The sequence below is a fragment of the Sinohyriopsis cumingii genome, chromosome 2 (assembly GCF_028554795.1).
Source record: "Sinohyriopsis cumingii isolate HCF-2022 chromosome 2, ASM2855479v2, whole genome shotgun sequence".
Taxonomy (NCBI): domain Eukaryota; kingdom Metazoa; phylum Mollusca; class Bivalvia; order Unionida; family Unionidae; genus Sinohyriopsis; species Sinohyriopsis cumingii.
Window position 1 is genome coordinate 74,457,733 of NC_142962.1, and position 24,080 is coordinate 74,481,812.

Below are 24,080 nucleotides of genomic sequence, written 5' to 3' on the forward strand. Positions count from 1 at the left end.
CATTATTACAAACTAATATCAAGTGATATTCACTCCCAACATCAATTTAATCAAACGATACAACAAAACACAATCAACATACCCAAGATTCATCTATGCGAATAATGTTAAATGTATCGGTCTCAATTATCGTAAGTTAGATGAGACCCTTTTGCTGAAGATTCAGTAAAAAACCTCAAGATGAATTATTCATTTGTAAAATTGATGGCTCCACTATATACGAATGAAAACTTTTACATTCAAATTAATGGGGTATTTTAAATAATGATTCTACAACGGATGGAGATATTATTGTGTGACTGTTCATACAATACTTTATGGAATGAACCTAATTTTATATTCTCACTACTTCTTAGTTTTAGCCATTAGTTTATAATGCCTACATGTCCTTTTGTTTCCAATGGAAAAAGACCAAAGTTCCCATACACGGTAGCGTCTGCCGTTGAATCGACAATTTAAATTCAAAACATATTTCATAAAGATAAGCTTTACACGCTCAGTGGCATTAGCACTGTTAAATCACATAAACTTTAGATACGTATGAAAGAATAGAAGAAATGTATGCATCAAATAACTCCATACATTTCGCTTCGTTTCTGAGTAAGACTGGTCAGGTGTGAAATCAGAAATGCAGATGCATTTATTCCTTTACCTGCCCGAGTTTGTTGTGCTTCTAAAACACATACCATTACTGGAGTGAAAAAAGCCGAAAACAGACCAAGATACTTAAAGGTCTCAACAATTTCTACAAGTCTACTTCTGCGCCATGATACCATTTTTATAAATTCCAAACAGCCCTCCCTCACCCTTTCTGAAAACAACATTTCATTTTATCTATTTTTAATCCAAGTCTCCATATTCCACACAGTAATGTTAAACTGATTCCATAAAAAAATAGAATGCACTATGTTATGGAGTGTATACGTTTACAATGAAGTAACTGACGACGACGACGATGATAACGACGATATTGATGCTTTATAATAGTCTTGCAATCATAGTGTTGCTATATTTCTAAAATATCAACCGCTCCGGTGGCCTAAGTGGTTAGAGCGACAGCCTCGGATGCGCGAGGTTGATCCTCGGCCGAGTCATTCCAAAAACTTATAATAAAAAATGGTACAAGCAGCTGCCTCTCGTGGCGCTCAGCATCGAGAGGTTAGTGTTAGGACTGGTAGGCCCGGTGTCAGGATATTGTGACTAGGTGGGAGATCATGCTACATGATGCCCCAGTGGTAGACATCACTATAAATTGCCAAACTGCAGACATCGTAGTGATATGACTGAAAAATTGTTTAAGCTATGGTAAAAATCCAAATGACCGACTCTCTCTCTCTCTCTCTCTCTCTCTCAAATATCTCACGCAATTGCGATCTAAATGAAGCAACAAGTGTACTGCATTTATCAATTTTGTTTTACACAGGAAAGCAAAATGGGCTACCCTCGTTAGACTTATTTAGTCTAAGTTTTTACGAAGCATGAATTTTTCCTAAGTGCTGGCAGAATAATTTAATTTAGAGCTGTCATAAAACAAAGACTGTTTGATAACTTTATTCAAACTGGAATGCCAGTTTGACGAATTCATCAATACATATTTTCTACAAAACGTTTGCAAATTTTTACTATCATTTTTATCAAGAAAACATTAGGATCAGATAATGTAAACTTGAAATCATCTGCATATATACTGTAAGGTAAATCTGGTCGACGGAATATATCAAACAAGACTCCAAGAGTATATAGAATATGTAAGTTTTGCTCAAAATTTAACAAGATGAATATAACTGTATCCTAAAATGTCCATCATATCTGGAACTTAGGAAGATCGACATACCGACGTATATTCGAGATAAACCCAACAAATTTGTAAAAATAAAAAGAGAGTAAATTTAATATGTGGTTCTAATGCCTCTCTTGTCAGGAAGTCAGGTATCTATATTTACAAAGCAGTCTAACTGATGCTTTATTTCAGTCTGACTTCAGCTATCTGCATCGACAGACATATCACATCATAAAAAATAAACTGCATCGATAATTCTAATAACTACATGAGTTTTACTTCATCACTTTCGCACACTATCTATTTGTAAAGGAGGAATCATAATATTGCATCTACGTTAGCATTAAACCCCAAAACAACCACCATATATAGATTATGGAATAGATCAAATACAGCTTTTTCATATACCCATACTGGCCTAGCCCAAGACTCGAACCCACTCGGATAGAGGTCATCGGTAAGGACTAGCGCTTTAGACAACTCGACCCCACCCCCAGGTCCCACATCAAATAATATTTGACATTTATTGTTTATTTCCTTGCTTGGTTGGTAAGTTGATTGTTTGGTAACTCTAGGTCTAGGAGTATGAAACCAACATTTTAAAGATCCATTTCTAAAGGCTTCATAAGTAATGAAAATTTTATTATGTTAATAGCATCATAAAATGCTTACATACCTAAGTTACTTGTACTAAATAGTATGCCCCTTTGAAAGAACTAATTTTTAGAGGAGAAAACCGAAGGATTTTCTATGAAGCGTGTCAAGTTACACATGGTAATTTGAACACTGGTTAATAAGAAAGCAGACTTGATAACCTGCGTTTTAAACCTTTAACTTTGTGTTGTAACATTACAACCGTCATTGGTACGTTGTCAATAAGAGGAGAAAAAGAAAAAAAAACAACATCGGGAACAGCTGCCATTATATTTTAGAATAGAATCCATTTATTTTTATGATTCAACAGGATATTACGTCTTTCAAAATAACTTGATTGCTGAATGAGATTTGTGGATTTTGGACGTTGCAAATTAGATGTCATTTAGAGTGGTACACACGCTCTCCTGATCATTGTCAATAATATGAATGACAAATTATCGAAGTTATTTGTAGGGCTTTCAAAATAAATGTACTAGTTATATTTTTTTAATACAAGTCTGTAATTTCAAATACTGTCGAACCAATTTTTTTAAACTGAAAGTTACCGGAAACTTCTTTTTAATTAATAGTAATGTTTTCTTTGCATGCAAATCTGAATCCTACCGTAGATTCTGTATCGGGTAAATTTAAATGCGTGTATATGCATGTGCTAATGCCATACAAACGAGAGATAATTATGTATACAGATTATTTCATTGATTCCTGATTGTAATTGTGTGCTGGCAGTTGTAAATGAGGTAATGTCAAGTGTACATTATATTAACCATACTAGGTTTATTGTAAATGTATGCGTATAAACTAATTTATAAATTCCTAATGTTGTGCGAATTTTATTGTTCTATGTATGTCATTTGTCAATTATTAATACTGCACACGTCTTAGTGTTTTATATATGTACATATCAATTCTTAATGTTGTGTGAGTCTTACTGTTTTATGTATATAATTTGTTAATTATTAATGTTGTACGCATCTTAGTGTTTTTTGCATGTAATTTGACAATGTTGTACGAGTCTTCGTGTTTTATGCATGTAATTTGTCAATTCTTAATGTTGTGTGAGTTTTAGTGCATTTATGTAATTTATCAATTTTTGATCATGTACAAGTCTTATGGTTTATGTATGCAATCTATTAATTCTCGATGCTGTACGAGTCGTAGTGCTGTATGCATGTAATTTGTCATTTCTTAACGTTACACGAATCTAGCGTTTTATGTATGTAATTTGTCAATTATTAATGTTTTACGCATCTTAGTGTTTTATGCAGAAATATGTAAATTCTTGATGTTGTACGAGTCTTGTGTTTTACTTAACGTACAAGTCTTAGTGTCTTATGTATGTAATTGGTCAATTCTTAATGCTGTACGAGTCTTAGCGTTATATGTATGTAATCTGTCAATTCTCATTGTTGCACGAGTCTTAGTTTTTGATGTATGTAATTTATCAATTCTTAATGTCGAACAAGTTTGTGTTTTATGTATGTAGTTTATCAATTTTAATGTCGTACGAGTCTCATTAGTGTTATATATATATATATATATATATATATATATATATATATATATATATATATATATATATATATATATATATATATATATAATTCGTCAATTCTTAATGTTGTACGAGTCTGTGTTTTATGTATGAAATTTGTAAATTTTTAATGTTGTACGAGTCTTGTGTTTTATGTATGAAATTTGTAAATTCTTAATGTACGAATCTTGTGTTTTATGTATGAAATTTGTAAATTCTTAATGTACGAGTCTTGTGTTTTATGTATGTAATTTGTCAATTCTTAATGTTGTATGAGTCTGTGTTTTATGTATGAAATTTGTCAATTCTTAATGTTGTACGAGTCTTGTGTTTTATGTATGTAATTTGTCAATTCTTAATGTTGTACGAGTCTTGTGTTTTATGTATGTAATTTGTCAATTCGTAACATTACAGGAGCCATAACGTTTTATGACTAGTTTATCCATTCTCAGTATGCACAGTTCTAAGCACGTGCAGTGTGATTTAATGTATGTATGCATGACTTGCATTTAAATATTTTGCATGTCTTATGTCCGTGTCTAATAATGTCGGTCTAAAAGCTCAGTAAAGCTTTTGGCAAAGTTGTTAAACTGGACTAAAACTAAATTTCACTTTAACAAGTTTGAGGGTAAAGAGACGTAAATTATTTCATGCTAACAAAACAAACACAAACAAACAATTAAAAAAAACAGTAAAACGCTGCTTTAAGGATAAATATTTATAGGATGTGAAAGATGAAGGTTTTGTGTGAATATTTCACAAGCTCATGACTTAATCTTGGAAGAGTAAGTGTGAATATTACACATTCTCAAGACATGATCTTGGAGTAGTGAGCGTTAATATTTCACAAGCTTACGACTTGATCTTGGAGTCGTAAGAATGGTTATTATAATTCTCGCTGATGCCGAAAATGTTAGTGATTATCGGACCGATATTTGATGAATCGGTAAACAAACTGCATTAAAACTAACAATAACAGTGTAGATAAATAATTTTTCACAAAATACAACAATTATATAAAAACATGAGTATATCACACTACTGTTGTTGTTATAAGGTATACCAGTAAGAAAACAGAAAATCAAATATTGAAAATTAGGGCTTCTCTTTTCATGACTATTGATTTTGTGTCAATAAGAAATCAATATTTACGTCGGGAGACTTTTCATCTGGGCTCACTTAAATATTTGTCAGTTGAACTTTATCTGCAATTAATCAGTATACAGAGATACTGTCAACCCTATTTTCAAACAGTACATAACAAAAAGTCACTAATTAAATATGAATGAACCGATTTTATGCCGACATTTATGTCAAACTAAACCACACCTCGCTAGTAAATGAGTTACTGACATGTCAAAATGCATGACAGACCTAAAATCGAAACTATACATTTGCGTTGAATACCGTGTGCAATTCATTGGCATTATGCACAATGTGAGCCAACATGTCGGTATGTTAAATACCACTCGCTGACTTTATTGTCAACGTCTGACAATCTACTTTTTCTATACGTGTACTAATTCGCAAACTCCTTCACATCTGCATCTGACTTTAAAAGTTACTGGAACCATTGCATGGACAATTGGGTGAAAGCAAACGTTAAGCGATTAAAGTTCATCACTGACGTAGCAACAGCCCAAACAACAATGCAATTCTGCTGGTTGGTTGGGGGTGGGGTGTGTAAGCCCGATAGAAGCCCAAAATTCCAATCAAACATGGGAAATTTTATTTGGAGAGGGCCCAGAAGTAAATAGTGGGAAGGGTGGTATAATTTATTGCTCCATCACTTATGTCTATATATTTTCAAGGACGCATAATAGCGAAAAAATCATAATCCTTCTATGTATAAATGTACAAGATATTGCATGCACATACCTTCAAAACGTTTTCACTATTAAGAGCTTGCAGAATAACCATTTCCTTTACAATTTTCTTGGCTGCATTTGCATAACACTCAATAGATGAACTCGATTTTTCCATGCACGTGCTGACGTCCTGACCCTGTGGATCAACCGTCTTCAGGGCCACAGGCATGTCCTTGTATAGCCCCTTGTACACTGCCTTGGTCCATCCCGAGGCAATGTATGTTTTATTTGTAATATTTTCAATGCCATCACAGTCTAAATGCTGTCCCTGAAAGTACCGATCAACGGACAGAAATCTCTCGGTGCTTCCGTGGGAAGCGCTGTTGTCCAACGTTGTATCCATAATTTCCATTAACTTCCGAAGTCTACTCTCAAACACACTGTAATTTTCCAAATTGGATTTAAATAACTGAAAATGTACAAATCCATTATTCCTTTCCCCGTAGTTATCTGATCGAAAATGCCGACTAGTCCCGCCAGCGTCGATGAAATTTTCGTTCTCGTAGGAAGAGAATTTCCTGTGTAGAATCAATACGTTGGCCATCAACACCAACGTCACAAACGCAACACAATACTGCCACGTTCCCGCCAAACTGCTGTGTTTCATGCCCCTCCTCATCACCATGTCTGCTTTTTATTGAATCATATCCATTTGAATGAATGACAAGAATACTCTTGACTCATGAATAATGAAAGTTCCTTTTTTAATTTAAACACAAAACGTATTCCCTTAAAGATGAAAGACTGACACACAATTCAGGGTCCACAAATGTCTCCAGTTTCGTTTCCTTCTCGTCATTGCGAGAGTAGCGAATATTGGCACGTACGCTGGAATAAACTTTGACTTTTGCACTGCTGGTCCCCCTGACATCGATAATCTGTGGAAGAAAAATATTTTTGCGTTAATCTGAACAATTGCTATTATTCGACTGTGAAAGACAAGTGTCGATAAAGACTAAGATAAAACATAACTAATAGTCATTTCCGATCACGGAATCGAATTAATTTTTTGTTAGTAATTTATCTGTCACATCAAGTTAAGTTCAGTCCTGAAAAATTGTTGTCATTTCTGAAGGAGAAACTCGTGTTATATTTTATCTGATTCATCTGCCATGTCGGTCACAGCTCTTTCTTCAATCGAGCCTTTTCAGACCAGAGCCGCTAGTTTTGAGGATAGCAGGTAGATAGATAATCGCTAGTCTCAGCCATACATTGCCGTCTGCTTTGTCTAGTATTGACTATTTAAATGTCGTCTGCTTCAATCGCTCTTCCATACACGAATGTGCCACGATTCAGTGATAAATGCGACAAATTGAAGCAGATAATTCTTTTATGCGTTTTTAGAACTTTTCTATAAATGGTAAAATTTCGATTATTAACTTCAAAAACACAGACGAGCTACTAATTGGGTGTTTTGTCGGCCTCCTCCCCATTACTAATTTTGGACAATGGTAGTTGGTTAGCGGCATTTTGGAGCTTCGGATGTCACCGTGCGAAGGAGGAAATCCTGCTGGGTAATTGTTGACAGCTTCCGATTAGTTTCGGAGAGCTTTCGATCGCTGGTTGCCATGAATATTTGACAATTGTTTTGGCTGGAAAACCCAAGAAATTTCATCTGTTAGTAACGCAGTCAGCTAACTAATTAGCTAGACAGACAGTATATAAATATAATGACGCACAGAGATACAATGGGCTGCCTACGCGGAAAATAAGACCGATTAAATGCATGGATAAAACAGCAATATTTCTGGATGACAACAGAGATAAAGCTAGAAATTGTCAAAGAAAAACGTTGTGGGAAAATGAAGAAGAAGAAAAATAAAATCAATTAAGAATGTTCTTGTAAACCTTTGCCATTATCACATAACCATCTATCTATTCGGGACTAAAATTAACATCACGTCAAAACAAACTGACAAGAACATGTTGTATGTATACTAAATGACCACGACTGTTCCATGTAAAATGTCTGTGCGAATAAATTAATTATTGCAGTAGATCCAGAACAAGACTGACAGAAGACGTCTTAGCTATGTTATGTCTGCATTGTGGTAACATCTGAAAGACACGAGAGAGAGAGAGAGAGAGAGAGAGAGAGAGAGAGAGACAAACATCAAACTGATACTTATTCCTACAACTACTTCCAAGTTATTTCAAGACATGACATAAATGGCTGAGCAATGTTCCTATCGATTCACTCATTGACAACTTGCACTGTCCGAATGTTAGTTGAAATGCGTCGATTCGTTGTTGTTTTGTTTTTGTTATATGCCGTGACATAAACTGATTCATGTATTTCTATAGCAATTTCCTTTACATCTGAGGACTGTCATGGATATATATATTTGTGGTCTTCGGTTTATACGAAGATGCTAAAACGCTTGCAAAATGCTGACATGAACAAAACATATCTGTACGTCTTTCTCCATCAGCCATTTTTGAAGAAACTAAATCAGTTTTAAACATATATACAGACGTCAAATAAATAAATAAATGTGTGTGATTAGGATTTTTAACATGGCTTTAACAATTTTTCAGTCATATCGCTACGATGTCTGCAGTGTGGCAGTTTATAGTGATGTCTAGCACTGGGACATCAAGCCGCAGACATGTAGCATGATGTCCCACCCAGCCAAATTATCCCGACACCAAGCTGACCAGTCCTAATACTAACCTCTTAATGCTGAGCGCCTAGCGAGGCACCTGTTAGTACCATTTTGTAAGTCTTTGGTATGACTCGGCCGGGGTTCAAACCCACGACCTCCCGCTTCCGAGGCGGACGCTCTAACCACTAGGCCACCGGAGCGGTCTGCCAGATATATAAACTGCCGTCTATGCAGAGTATGGTGGCTTATTAAGAATACAAAAATAAAATAAATAAATAAATAAATAAACAACCGTTGAACATGACCTTTTCGTTTAGTGGTCATATATATATATATATATATATATATATATATATATATATATATATATATATATATATATATATATATATATATATATATATATATAATATCATACAGGTTAGAGAATTTTTAATTTGTACTCTACGGAGACTCGAACCCAGGTCCACGGGTATGATAGTATTATTTGTATTAAAATATTAATTCATTCTGCCTACTATTATCAAGCATTCTTCTATAGGAATCCAGGGAAAGCACTTTCCGTTCTGTCTAGTGTGTATTTATGATTCTCTCTCTCTCTCTCTCTCGCTCTCGCTCTGTATATATATATATATATATATATATATATATATATATATATATATATATATATATATATACTATTTTTAGTTCATGATCAGCCTTGATAATGTCAAATGACAAAATACATGTAATATATAGTAATGTGGAAAAAATAATATAAATTGATTGGCTGTGAACTCAAACTGCAGAGCTTAATCTAACTGCTGCACAGACTTATAAATGCACAATTCATACCGAAGTCTGAAAGCTATGACAAAGCATGCCTTTTTTTCATTATATTCTTGTACGTAGTGGTTAGAACCTAGACGTGACTTTATATAGTCATAATTTTTACGGCTGTTTTCGTCATTCACATTATCCTTGCAAAAGAATACCATATTTTGTAGCATCTCTAAATGCAGTTTAAATTTAATCTATCGTCTTGTTTCAACAAGTCAGCAGCGTAAGCCCATTATTATGACGTCGACCACCATCATGGTTCTTTTCTCACAAGAGGCAGTAGTACTATTTTTACATTTTCAATTTCATCGTACCTGTCGACTAAATGTACATCACTTTGGCGGTTTTCTTTTAGGTAAAACATACAAATAATTATATACTGAACTCTGAATTACTACTGTCTTCTAAACGATTGACCGCTCCAGTGGCCTAGTGGTTAGAGCGTTCGCCTCGGATGCGGGAGTTCGTGGGTTAGATCCCCGGCCGAATCATACCAAAAACTTAAAAAATTGTACTAACAGCTGCCTCGCTTTGTGCTCAGCATTAAGAGTTTAGTGTTTGGACTGGTCGGCCTGGTGTCAGGGTAATGTGACTGGGTTGAACATCATGCTACATGCCTGCGACATGATGCCCCAGTGCTAGCATCACTATAAACTGCCACACTGCAGACATCGTAGCCATATGACTGAAAATTGTTAAAGCTACGTTAAAAATCCGAATCACACACACACGTCTAAACGATAGATCTACTGAATTCTATTATGTGAATATTAAGTGGATACGTTTAAAATTTAACTCAAACATCCGAAATGCGACTCTCTTGTACTTGACATCCAGGTAGAATTTGATTCTTGGCGTCATTTAACTTCGTTTATGGAATTTAAACTGTGGACGGGTTTTTGTGTAAAGTACTTCAACAATCTTTGTTTTGGCATATCGGTGGTTCAATGATCAGGAGAAGTGTCTCGGGACATAACCAGCCTCTGTAACGCCCGATAAATTGTTTCTTTGATTGTTTGGTTGTTTTTGTTGTTGTTTTTTTTTTTTTTATAAATATTTTTATGGCAACTTTAGCCCCACAAAAAACCAACAAAAAAACCCCAATAAATTTTCATTATTATCATACTCAAGTTTCAAGCTTGCGTCAGGTATCTGTAGTTTCATTACAAGGATTCACGCCTAACTTAGCTGTTGTTTCTACTATCTACTGCATTTCGGTATATGGCCATGTGACCAGATCCATATAGGTGTGTGTTTTGGGATTTTTAACGTAGTTACAGCAATCTGAGTCATATCGCTACAATGTCTGCAGTATGGCAGTTTATAGTGATGTCTAGCATTGAAGTATCATGCCGCAGACATGTGGCATAATGTCCTACCAAGTCACATTATCCTAAAACCAGGCCGACCAGTCTTAACACTAACCTCTTAATGCTGAGTTCTAAGCGAGGCAACTGCTAGTACCAATTACATAAGTCATTGTTATGACTTTGTCGGATTTGGAAGCCGCGACTTAATGGCATCCGATGCGATGCTCTACCCACCTTGGCCACCGAAGCGATCCACATTAACAATAACTGTTTAAAAAAAATATCACAGCAATGAAGACTACATAATATTAACACATAATCTATGTCTATGCAGCTTACGATAATTTAAAATGTACGCAGTTCGTGGATTTGGAATAAGGACTGTGTAATGGGATATATATATATATATATATATATATATATATATATATATATATATATATATATATATATATATATATATATATATATGACCCAAGATACTGGCCCACGTTTACAAGGTTACAAGTTTCCATGCGAAGACCGAGGTACCAATAACAACCGCTGACCGAGAAACCCGTAATGAAAATAAAATGAGGAAAGTTAAATCGGTTTTGTGATCCTCACAATGGTTTGATTTCAATCGATTGATGTAAAAATGGTGCTAACAGTACAGGCGTTCAGAGTAAATAATTATGCTAAATACTAATTGATGCAAACAATTTTTTTTTAAAAACTAGTTCGTGTTATCTAAATGCATATATATTTAACCTGTAACCAATTCCCTTGCATACCGTATACAGGACAAGCTGACTCCAACTGGAAACTGCTGGTCGTTGCATAATACGCCTGCAGATCTGTTTATGCAGTTTGTTAGGAGTAATCAGTAGAACATACAATAAAGGTGATGTTATTATGGATCATTATGCAACGGCAAACTAGGGACGTCATTTCAACTTCTTTCGGGGAGGGGGGGGGAGAAGCAAAACTTGATGGGCGGGAGCAAAACTTGACGGGTTTGTTAATTTTCGTATATAGGCTACAGCAATTTTACAGCATATGCAAATTCAGGGATGAATTTGCCCCCCTCCCTCCCCCAAATGACGTCCCTGCGACAAACGGACCGGATTTATGCGCGAGTACAAACGACTTTGAGAGCATATTACGATAAGCATATTATCACAGAAACATTAACGATTTCACTTGTTCTAATTACAAGTGATAAGGTTAATTCACTGACACACTTGTACTAAACCCGCGTGATAAAACTAATTCCTTACTTAACTTGAACTAATTACATGCAAGAAAAGTAATTGTTTTAACAATTTCAATCACTATGCAACCGTCAATTAAAACCTGGTCAAAATACAGGGCCGGATCAAGTCAAGTGCTGGGAAGATGGTTTCCAAAGGTAAAAAATGACCATGACTTTCCTCGAAAGGGTACCATAGCAAAAATATGTGTGTATTCACTCGAAGTGTTCATACATGTGCGCCAGAATAAAATGTAACGTGTGTGTGTGTGTGTGTGTGTGTGTGTACTTCGGTTTTGTTTGTTTCCTTTTAGCCTCGTTGGATGTTTTCCGTAAACCCTGGATCCCCCTACCCAGTCCTGATATACTTAACGGTTCAAATTATTATTTTAAAATCAGTAAAGAAGATGCCTTCTCCTACATTATTAACTAATCAGACGTGGGTTGATCGCCTGTGTAATATAGCCGTTTTAAAGTAATATCAATTATTGCGTTGTAATGAGCTACCAAACAGTAAACAGACATCCCACTATCAGTCAGGGGGCATCAGTCAGTGTGCATAATTAACGTAAGTGCATACGTCATCCAATGGGGCTGGAGTGGGAGATACCTAAAGGCCGAGGTCACACTTAACAAAATGTGACTATAACAACGTTATACCATCTGGTCTCATTCTCACGTGGTGTACTGCCGGTGTAATATCGTCCTTTGCAACCAAATTTTTTGTCGTTTTACTTATGTTCTTGTTTCAAGCAATACTCATAGACTGGTGCATCTTGTGAGAAATGTGATTGAATGCGATTCACACGCAGCTTGCAATATGATTCTCACGTGGCTTGCAAATATCTCGATAGTCACTGGTCAACGGTATTGACAATCAACGATAAGCAGTTAATAATTTTGGTTGCCATGACTATTAGTATACACTGTCAAACATAACATGACTGAGTAACTAACAAAAAGTTTTTTCACGCTGATTTTACTGGCATTATAACGAAATGACAAGTGTCAATGCAGTGTTAAAACTAAATGAGGATTGCGAGATTTCTATAATCCGCCCCCCACCAACAACAACCCTTAAAAATAAAAATAAAAATCTAAAATCCACTACCCAAAAGATAGACTCTCTCAACGTATCAAGGTCTAGCAGTGGCGGCCTCTATATCGTCGTTAAATCAGCGAGGCATCTTAGCACATACATGCCATACCAAAAGCAGGTCCTTCAACGTGCAGTCAACTAGATTTCATTCAATAAACACACACAAAATACTCCAAGTACTTACCATTTTTTTTATATAAAACATCTTTCCCAGATGAATAGCTATATCGTAGACAAAAGTGAACGCCCGTTGTTTCGTGTAATTTATGACGTGTTTTGAGTTCAAGAACAGCCATATTTCCTGTCAACAGGTGGTGAGCTGTGATCACATTTGTGGGTCAATCATTTCTCGATTGGCACGATCTCGATTAACGTGAATGTTAGAACTATGGTGATAATCTAAGTTTACATTTCTCAAACAGCTCAGAACAAACATTTGTCTTTCGGCTTACTTCAACCTCAATCCTTCAACAAACAACCGAAGACATGGTTCGAGTTTTTTGAGTATAAATCAAAGGATTTTCAAATGAGCAGAATCGAAAATCCCAGAGACCGATTTTGCAACACGTTCTTAAAGATTAGTTTCGTGTATAAAATCGATGCTATATTGTAATGTAATATCTCTTATTTTCTTCTTCATGATCATCGTCGTCGTCGTCGTCTTAAAAGTATTTGAGGTTCAGCATTTGCTAAAGAATCGGACACGTAATCCAAGGTAAACACAAATAAATATAAAAGATAAATTTAATTTATTTTAAAGGCAATAAGAGATGAAGTGATGCTGAGAGAATACACTCTTTAACCGGAACTTCGAAGTTTAAAATCAAGACTTGTTATTCTGATGCATACGAGAAGACAGAAACAGCAAAATAATTTTCATCGTAATGACTCATTCCCATTTCTATGCGTGTTGATCGCGCAATGGGGTTTACCTGCTTATTTGCAAAAATGGTGTACTTTTTCTTATATGCCACAAAGTCAACACGATTTAGAAGAACAAACTGAAACTTGTTAACAGAGACACTTTGAGTTTCAGGTTCATACTGATCATGGGCTACAATGACCCCAATCTTTACACTGCGGTAAAGAAAAGAAATAACATAAAGAAAACGTGAAAATTCTCCAACACCTAAAGATCGTATGAAACTCGTATTCTTTTTTTCAGCAGGTCGTAAATGATGGTAAATTTTGCGACACTGTAGTGTGCGTGCGTCTCTCTCTCTCTCTCTCTCTCTATATATATATATATAGTGCGATTTGACATCTGAGTGTGAAGACAAACGACTTGTTTAAGACAGTATTGATCCATTACTGAAAAATCGAAGTAATACATATATAAATAACAAGCTTTGTTAAAAATAAAGTACAGTATGGTAAATTAAATCATATTAATATTCTTGTGAATAAAACGATTGTTATTATTAAAAAAAGAAGTTTATTCCGCAATTTGGCGCATTACTCAAATACTCTTATTTGACCAGTTTACGAGCTTAAGTAGTCGATCCATTCATACTGACGTTCATGACAATACTTCGACCATGATAATTTCTATTCAAGTATTAGGCACCATGATGGTCTGATGGTCATAACAGCTTATTCGATGGAATAAAACACTTTCGCAACAATTCATAAACTTACCCTACTCTTTACGGCAATGTATCCCCTACGGATGCAATACTGAGAGTCAAAACTCTCCTTGGTGTCAAAACTGGGGGGTCAGGCTGAGTAAAAAACAAACTTTGGTATCAGCACTGGGGGTCAAATTAAAAATTTGGAGGTCTCTGAAGCGCAAATGGGGGTAAAGGGAAACACAGTTACGGCATGTTCCTTTGTAATTTACCTTGGTCTTACTAGGTACGCAAACTGTGGTCCTTTGTAAACAAACAATTCACGACTGAATATCCTATATCATTTGAAATTGTTTAGATGGAATGTGCATCAATCGTCCTCGGGTTTGAGAGAGAGAGAGAGAGCATTACATGCGGACAGCACATATATCTTTTGTTGGATTGTCATGTCACATTAGCTGCGACGATTCTTTCTCCATTTAGTCAGACGACAAGGCTCAAACGTTGTTTTAATGACTCGGGTTTCCTACTCCTGTATTAGAGACCAACGAGTATGAGAAACACGCCACCAACTACTGGTGCTTTGTCTCCCTACGTAAAACTTGTTGCAAGGGCGTGCTCAAAGTAGTTGTAGTAGTTTTTTTTTTTATAACCAAATGGGCACGAATCTACTGAGAAACCGTGTTAAATTTCACATCATTTCAACCTTTGCCTTCAAGAAAGAATTAATCTTATGCCCGACTTCGTAATTCTAACACCACTAGTCATTGTAAAGCTAAATTATCAGAGAGAAATGTAAGAAAAGCTGAATGCCTGTTTGTGTCGGGCATTTTGACATGTGTCGCATATCGTACCAGTAACTTAATGGTCTCATGTCACCATTTTGTTAAGTTACATACTTCGACAAAATTTACGCCAATAAATATTATGTTCGACAGGGCTATACACAATATAATAGAAGCATAATTTTTCTACTAGTCATATGAATACAGATGTAAATTAAGGGGAAATATAATTCCTTCGCGATTTATTCCCCGCACTAATTATCATGGAGTTCTAACCAGGTTTATTTATGGGAAGAAAGAAGAAAAAATAGAGAAAAATAATATATATATATATATATATATATAGAGAGAGAGAGAGAGAGAGAGAGAGAGAGAGAGAGAGAGACTAACAATATAACCATATTCTGACAATAACAGTAAGAAAATTAAAAACACACCTTGCAATTAAATTGAATTTGGGTATAAAGGATGGGACATTACTGGGCATATGGTGCAAAATGTTAGCTAAAATATACTTCTATAAACATAGCAATGATTACAACCGTACTGTGTCACGCTTGTTTTGCTTGATGTAATTTGGTGCATGTGTCTAATTGTCAGTAAGTAACGCAATCAATAAATTAATATTAACATTAATTTAGCTACTATTCATATTTTTCAATGACAACTCTAAAATAAAACGGTAACATAATTAATTAGCTAATATAATAATAAATGAAGAATGAGTAATCAATGTAAATGTAGCATAACATGTTTTACGAAAATAATAATCATAATCTGATAGCATTTTAAAGGACTGTCGATGTACTTGTTTTGATTAAAAATTATATTTGTTTCTCTTATTTTGCAGACAATAGTGTCATTTATTCACATCAGTTACATACATGTACGGTAAACACCTGCAAAATTGTATAAAATGCAGTGTGAATGCAGTTCGGAACAAAACTTGCGCTTTGGGACATAGACCTGTTTGCACGTTTTGGGTACTACTAAAACACTCATTTGCCTGGACATAAACAACACATTATGTATGGTAAAAAAAAAAACTTAAAAGTATTTAGCAATCTTTATAATAAATTAAATACATAGAACTTATATAAAAAGTATAAAAATAAAAAAGTTCAGAGGAAGAAAATAATATATATTTGTATTAAATTTCCAGGCCGAAATACACGATGGGTATTCATTAGTAACGAGTAAGTTTTGTATGTAACAGCATAAAATTTTTTTAATCTCTCATACATTTATATATATAAAAAAAATTCATCTATATGCACCCAGTAACTATCAACAGGGATTTTCCATTTTGAAACATTTTTCTCAGAAGAAAGTGCAGATAAAATTTGTAGCCCGGTTATTGCGGGCTGATCGATCTGGTGTGATTCATTAGAGTGGGGTCAAAGGTAATGCTAACTTTCGCCGGCGAGACGGGTGTCAGGGATGACACACTAAGAACAATGGCGTGAAGCGGTCGATATAAATCACCGATAGCGATGTTGCAAAGAACAGCTCTTTAGATAACGATTTAATCGAAGAGACAGCTTGCTTTAATCGGCGAAAGTAAAACACGTTACTGTTGGGAAGAATACGTAAATGGATCTTGATGACAATCTAGCTACAACAATAAACAATGACTTTAAATTTTAACTCAGATAGTGTCATAGTGTTAATATCTTTTTCACAACAAACGGATTACGTAGACATTATATTTGTTAAACAACGAACAACATATGCTTTCAGCTAGAGAAAAAAAAAGACTTCTTCGGATATAATAAGTGTGGATCTGGAAACGGTATACAATGATTATTATCATATGGCTGGCTGTAAACGCTGATGTTTGCTCCGAGCTTTTTGATAATGTTTTGTCGCATTATAATCAAGAGAATAGTTGAAGAAAATGTTTATATTCCCAAGTTAATACTCTGCCACCCTTTCCTTTATTCAAACTTTACACAAAAATAAAAACAGAGCCTTGCTCTTCGTGTGGGCCGCATGAGAGAATTTTAGATGGCCCAAGGGCCGCATCACCTTTGTTATCTCTCGTGACATCTTGTGAGGCAAATCATTTTCCAGGCCACGGGATATGGGATACGGCTTGGCGGGCCGCGTCTCACCCATAGTCCATTGTTAGACTAAAGAAGAAAACCCACTGACTGTCTCAAAACACCAGTTTTCCTAAAAACATGCGGATGACTTTACTGCGAACAGCTTAATTCAAGATCGCATAATACGCCAGCAGTACACATTACGCTTTTGAAATCGAAAGTAGAACGACCGAAAACGAATGTGATCTGCTGACACGTTTCAAGATAAGAGACAGAGGTCTATGATGTTGGAAATGAAGTGCAGGATACAGTCCGTTGCTCTTCCTCGACAGGCCAAACAATTAATTTTGCTTCAAATCTGGAAAGTCTAGGCAAACACGGACCTACTTGATTCTTAAGTCCGAGTTCAATTCACTTCTGCCAACTTTTTTAAGACTTTTTTTAAGGTGACCTAAATTATTTGGAAGAATTAACACGCGGCATGTGAATAAGCACGAAGACAAGATGTGATTGGCTACTACCAGAGGATAAACTGTCATGGTGTGCATGTGATTGTAGTGCTAGTCATCGCCAAACTGGATAAGTTAAAACATGTAAATTACATGAGTATTATTACTAGACCGGGTAATCCCGGTGTCTTATGGAAAAAAGTGTGTTTAATGCTATTAAAAATTACGATAACAAGAAAGAAAACAATCAAATTCAAAATGAAAAAAGCCTGTCAGTTGATCACGTCCGAGTACATGTATGTCCAAATAATTCAACTCAAGCAAGCTCGAAAATAGAACGATTTGTCCTGTACTTTGCACGTGTACCATTTTATGTGCAGTCAAGATGCATTCAAGAGTCTATACACGCTGATAAGCAATGCAAACACGAGTGCGCCGAGTATTTTATGGAAGGAGACATAGGCCAGCATTGATGTTTATATTCGACATCAATAATTAAATTTGTTTGTATTTAAGATAAAAATATATTTGCCGTTCATACTATCTTTTTCTTCTAACAATTAGGTGATTACAAAAAAAACATTTTCAGTTAAGGCAAAACGCATAATTGCAAAGCGTTTTCACTGCAAGGCAATGTGAGTACATGTATAACTGCAGTGTTGTCAACCAAGGCAAAACGTATATAATTTGCAGTGTAGTCACTCCAAGGAAAAACGAGTATAACTGCATATTGTTGTCACTCCAGGACGAAACGTTTATAATTGCACAGTGTTCTCACTAAAAGGGCAAAATGTTTATAATTGTAGTGTTGTCAATCCAAGGCAAACACGAGTATACCTGTATAGTGTTGTCACAGCAAGGCAAATCGTTTATAATTGCATAGTGTTGTCACTCCATAGTGTTGTCAACCAAGGCAAAATGTGCATAATTTGCAGTGTTGTCACTCCAAGGCAAGCGTTTATAACTGCATAAGGCTGTACCTCCAAGGCAAAACATATTTAAGTGGTGTCACTCGCATGCAAAACTCGAACGCAGGGACGAGGGGTATACAAGGAAAGTAAACCGAGTTTGTCGTTTTTTTTTTCTCTTCTTCTGTGACTTTAATGGCAAGTACACATCTGAACTGGCACCTAATTGGTAAGATACGTCTTATTATTCTAGATATAATGAAGATTCGGCATCGCACATGTACAAGCTCAACCGACTGGTTTGATATTCAGCATCGCACCTGTACAAGCTCAACCGACTGGTTTGATATTCGGCATCGCACCTGTACAAGCTCAACCGACTGGTTTGATATTCGGCATCGCACCTGTACAAGCTCAACCGACTGGATTGATATTCGGTATCGCACCTGTACAAGCTCAACCGACTGTTTTGATACCGTCTTTAAATTTTGAGTAACAAGGCATCTAACCTTTGAACTCGAATATGAGACTCGGTATTGTGCTAGATTATTTTATATAAATAACTTTTATTTCCATCTTCGTTTAAAAAAATATCACTCTTAAATTTAAATTTAAATTAATCGGCAGGAAAAAATCGATCTAAACTTCTCGTTGGAGAGAGGCAGGGATGTTTTCTTTTTAATTTGTTAAAAATTCATTATGTGGTGCTTATTGTAAACCTTTTAAAGTTGCTAGTAAACTTGTTTTCGTTCTAAAGAGCAGAGAACAAGCAATCATTGAAAAGTCTGCTTCAATTTATGACAGATATATAATTTTATTATCAGTTTGTATCTCATAAACGTGATTAACATGAACAATCTGACAACAGGTATTACTGAGCAGGTCTCAATGTATACACTTAGGCGATCTCAGTGGCAAATAGTCTGTCAATTAATTTTAATTTATATTGAGATATTAAAAGCAGTTAATATTCACAATACAAAACATCCTATTCTTGAACTTATCACTACCAGTTTTAGGAAATATAGTTTGATGCGAATAGTAGGTATAAACGACTGGATTAAAAAATGTTAGTTTTCAGATCCCAAGTTTACAATAAGGAAGTGATCGTTATCAACCAAACGATTTTTTAGAATAATATGTATGTATGTATGTAAGATCATCATTATAAATTGACACCTACATCCCACACATCGAAAAAATCGCGTATCCATGTTTCAATCAATTAAGTGCTTAGGTATATGATTATAAGAAATTGTATAAAGAATGGCACTAATATGAAACAGATGGAATGTTAAAATTTAATCCTAGCAGTAATCGAACTTGAGCCACTAGTGAGGGCGGTACCTATCGTGGCTAACTCCTCTCTCTCTCTCTCTCTCTCTCTCTCTCTCTATATATATATATATATATATATATATATATATATATATATATATATATATATATATATATATATATGCAGAGGGGGGGGGAGAGGAGGGGATGAGTGTTTTTGTTTGTTTGTCAAACACGCATTTGTATTAAATTTCACATATCTACCCGGAATGCACGTGTCCTCTGTACTGATCACCAATCTAAATATCTTTAACTAAACAAAATAACATATAACCAGCACACACCAGATCGGTGTCAAATTTTTCGTTCACGTGTGCGTATTAATGTGCAAGGTGTGTCTGCAAGTGTGCCAGGGAAAAGAGTGTACATATTGAATGTTAAAATATTTATGCCAAGTAAGTTGAAATAAAGCGCTTTGGATAATGAAGAAAACATTGTGAATTTGTACGAAAAACAACAGTGTCTGACTTCTCTTGACCTACCCAGTACGTCCACAAAAGTATTTCTTCAAGCCATTCTGAATATTATTCGAACTGTACGTGGCGCAGCCGGTGTATTTCGTTCATCAATCATTCATCCGTGGTCAGGATGAGGTGCAATTTTAAAGCCTGGAGTAATTATAAAATCAATTATTCGAACAGAGCTGGCAGTCATAGGAAACCGGAGAAAAAACAACGCCCCCTGTTTATAACTATCCGGATTAATGTTTGTACAACTGCGAATGATAATTATCATCCTGAGCACTGGGGTTAACGGGCATGGTTTAATGTAAACAAAACTAAAATGTTCCGGCGAAATTTTTATCAGATAGGGAGAAAGCCAACACGTTCCAGAATTTGAAGGCGGGGTGTTTTTGTGTGACATTGATTGGAAAGATTTTAGGGCGCGCTCGGCAGCTGATAAAGGTCCCAGTCTTAATGAAATAATAAATAATGCCAGCTTGAACAAAAAGCAGTCTACACAACCACATGCAACGTACCACTACAGACAGGCAATCCAGTATATATTCAAAACTAAAAATTGTCACAACCGCTCATTCAAACTCATAATTAATCTGATTTAATGACGCATTTTTAAATGTCATCAGAAAACCGTTTCAAACAAACAATTCAAATCATGGTTACTGTACATAACTATAAAAGTGAGGTTCATGAAAACCCATCACGCTATGGTTTTGCTGACCCTTCAGGACACACCCCTCTCCGGCAAAAAAAAAATGTCTTAAAAATCGATAATCACAGAGGTAATTTGGAAACAAAAGATATCTAGTTTGAACAACCTCGTATTTTATCTTGAACTGAAATGCCTAAATACGGGATTAGGTTAAATCTACGATGTCAGATAAGAAATGCACGATAAAATTAACAGCTCGTCAGCAACATATTGTGTTCCAAATCAATGTTATGCAAACAGGTGACAATACGCTATCGGAGAACATTTGCCTTAAAGGATATATATATATATATATATATATATGTGTGTGTGTGTGTGTGTGTGTGTGTGTGTGTGTGTAGATGCATACCATTGCTAAATGCATATTTCGCTAAATTAGTGCTAATCGTTTTATAAATAGGCGACTTTCTTCTTAAAGGAGTGTATTAAGAAGATATGTTGAAGAAACAAAATCTAGCAAACAAAGAGGAAAATGTGGCTAAAACATTAAGTGTGCAATGTATTTTACTGCCAGACTTCCGAAATCTTGGAAAATTAATGCATCCAATGCAGTGTTAGCAAGGTAAGATTTGGAACGTCAACCATGAAATATCGCACGAACCATCAGATTATTTAAACCACGACTCACTGTCCACGGGAATAATAATAATAAATAATAATAAGAAGAAGAATCATATATATTTAGTAAAATAAGAACAGTAATAACTTCAGTTAGGACCATGTCCAAAATATTCGTATTTTTATTTTGACCTGTAACACTCTTCCATAATCCTCCTTCAACCTCGACTGACTAACAGACATTACAGATCACAATTTATCAGCAAAAGTAGATCTTTAATAATAATAATAGCAACAACAATAACAACAATAATAATTATATAATAATAATAATAATAAAGTTTATTTATGATAAAATATATTTTACTGTATTAGATTGCAGTGAGTATAATAGTGTCATGTTTCTATGTTTGTCTGTAATCAACTGTTAACCAGATTTGTAAAATAGTGCATAATGTCCAGTACTCTATTAGCATGTCTCTACAAGTTTACCAGTAATCTACCATGTCGCTTAAAGTTTAACAGGAAACTAACACGTGTCACCATAAGTTTACCAGTACTCTAGCATCTGTCACTTTAAGTTTACCAGTAAACTAACATGTGTCACTTACAAGTTTACCAGTACTCAAACATGTGTCCTTACATGTTTACAAGTTATTGCTCAAAAAATGATAAAAGATATATTTAACTTTTTATTTACAGGAAAGAAAACATTCATTTATTCCGATATTGTAATACAAACGGTAAAGTAATTACAAAACTGAATTTTCATAAAATTCTCTCTCTCTCTCTCTCTCTCTCTCTCTCTCTCTCTCTGGTCACTATCATCGTTTAGAAACTTTAGATGCACCGATTCATATTCAATCTGGACATCACTCTACATTACTAGCGTCATCCACGTGTCTGTCTATCTATCTGTCTGTCCTGGTAATAATATTATAAAGTGATAACATTACTATCTTTGGTATGTCCAATCGTCTTGGTTTGTTTATCTACCTGTATCGAGAATAAATAATTCGCTGCCTTGTGTTTACAACATTACATGCGATTTAAATACAAAGTGTAACGTCCACATGGGCGATACAGGAGGATAAGTGTTGCATAGGTAACGTGGACCTTTACGATGCAGCAACATTGCACCATTAACATTTGTAGTAATAGCTCTAATTTGCCAAGTTTAAAAGGCTATAAAACACGCTTACCTTAAAATGCGCCGTGCCAATATGATATTAGATGCAACATAATCTCTCCATTATATATTGCTTTTCCAAAACATATTACCGGCGAAGGCAATATTGTGCAACTATCAGGCAGATTTTCCCCGTAAAATAGCTCCAATCCACCGAGAACAATCGAACGAATGAGTCAGAAATCTTAATAGTTGATATTACAGCTAAATTCCACTGGGTGTATTTCGTATTACTGCGAACTGAGAGTGGCACGACAAGCTGAAACCGTACACCTACCTACGTCTGGGGTCAGCGGGGTCACGCAAGCACATCTGTCAAGATTAGTTTCGCCGCCCATTTAGCAGGGAGCAGAAAAACTAGGGGCGGATATACAACACACAATACCGCTCCTCTACCGAATGTGTACGTTTGTACGAAAGGGTCCAGTTACGAACTAGTTACAACTTAACACTGAATAGCCATCAGTTCCAAATACAATTTTTCTGTGTTAAAAAAACACAACAAAAAACCATTAGTAAATATGATCTGATAAAAAATGGTCCTTCGGCAACTACGTCAATCCAATAGGAATCCTTAGATAACTACGGGCTTATTTTGTTATATTTCAGATTTTATTCTCAATATTCAGCAAATCAAAACCGTATTGAAATTTTCATACAATGGCACGAAATATTACTATTGAGAAGTTTCCTATGTTTGTGCTGCAAAAAACACGAATAGCATTGCTGCGTTACATTTGTGTGCAAACTATTATGTCAACAGTGTGTGCCAAATTTATCAAGATTTAAATAAATAGCTCGGGTAATCTCTATGCTAAATATATCGTAAAGCACCTCATGTTGATTTAGTGCAGTGGTCTCTGTACATATTTCATGTCTGGAATTTATCACGCAAGAGATTGAAATGTCAAAATTTTACAAGTCAAAGTGAAACCAGAAAATGCAGTAGCTATGAAGTGAAACCATTCAAGTTAAATTTATATAGAATTGTAAATTTATGAGTTGCAAAATATCTGTGCTTCCCAGCATAATAAGGTTTCAACGTCAATTTGATAACACAAGACTTTTCCTTTCAGCGATCACGTTAATATTTAAAACGCTTATCGATGCTAATGCGTATGAAAACAGTTTGCTGCAAAAACATCTATTTTCACATACTCCAG

At 35.2% G+C, this 24,080-nt stretch overlaps 1 protein-coding gene across 2 annotated transcripts in view; it reads right to left on the reverse strand.

The window, feature by feature from the left end:
- The window catches only part of LOC149805189 (extracellular tyrosine-protein kinase PKDCC-like), a 64,605-nt gene extending 41,406 nt beyond the window's left edge, over positions 1-23,199 (reverse strand). Inside the window, exons 1-2 of one of the 2 annotated variants that reach the window (XM_089948285.1) lie at positions 22,931-23,199; positions 5,847-6,714 (exon numbers count right to left, since the gene is read on the reverse strand). In XM_089948285.1, the coding sequence (XP_089804411.1) occupies positions 5,847-6,461 (615 nt within the window). In that variant the 5' untranslated portion in view covers positions 6,462-6,714; positions 22,931-23,199. Of the gene's footprint in view, positions 1-5,846; positions 6,715-20,479; positions 20,631-22,930 lie in introns of those variants that run through there. The other variant, XM_089948293.1, reaches the window with a different exon arrangement.
- Positions 23,200-24,080: the final 881 nt, after the last annotated feature.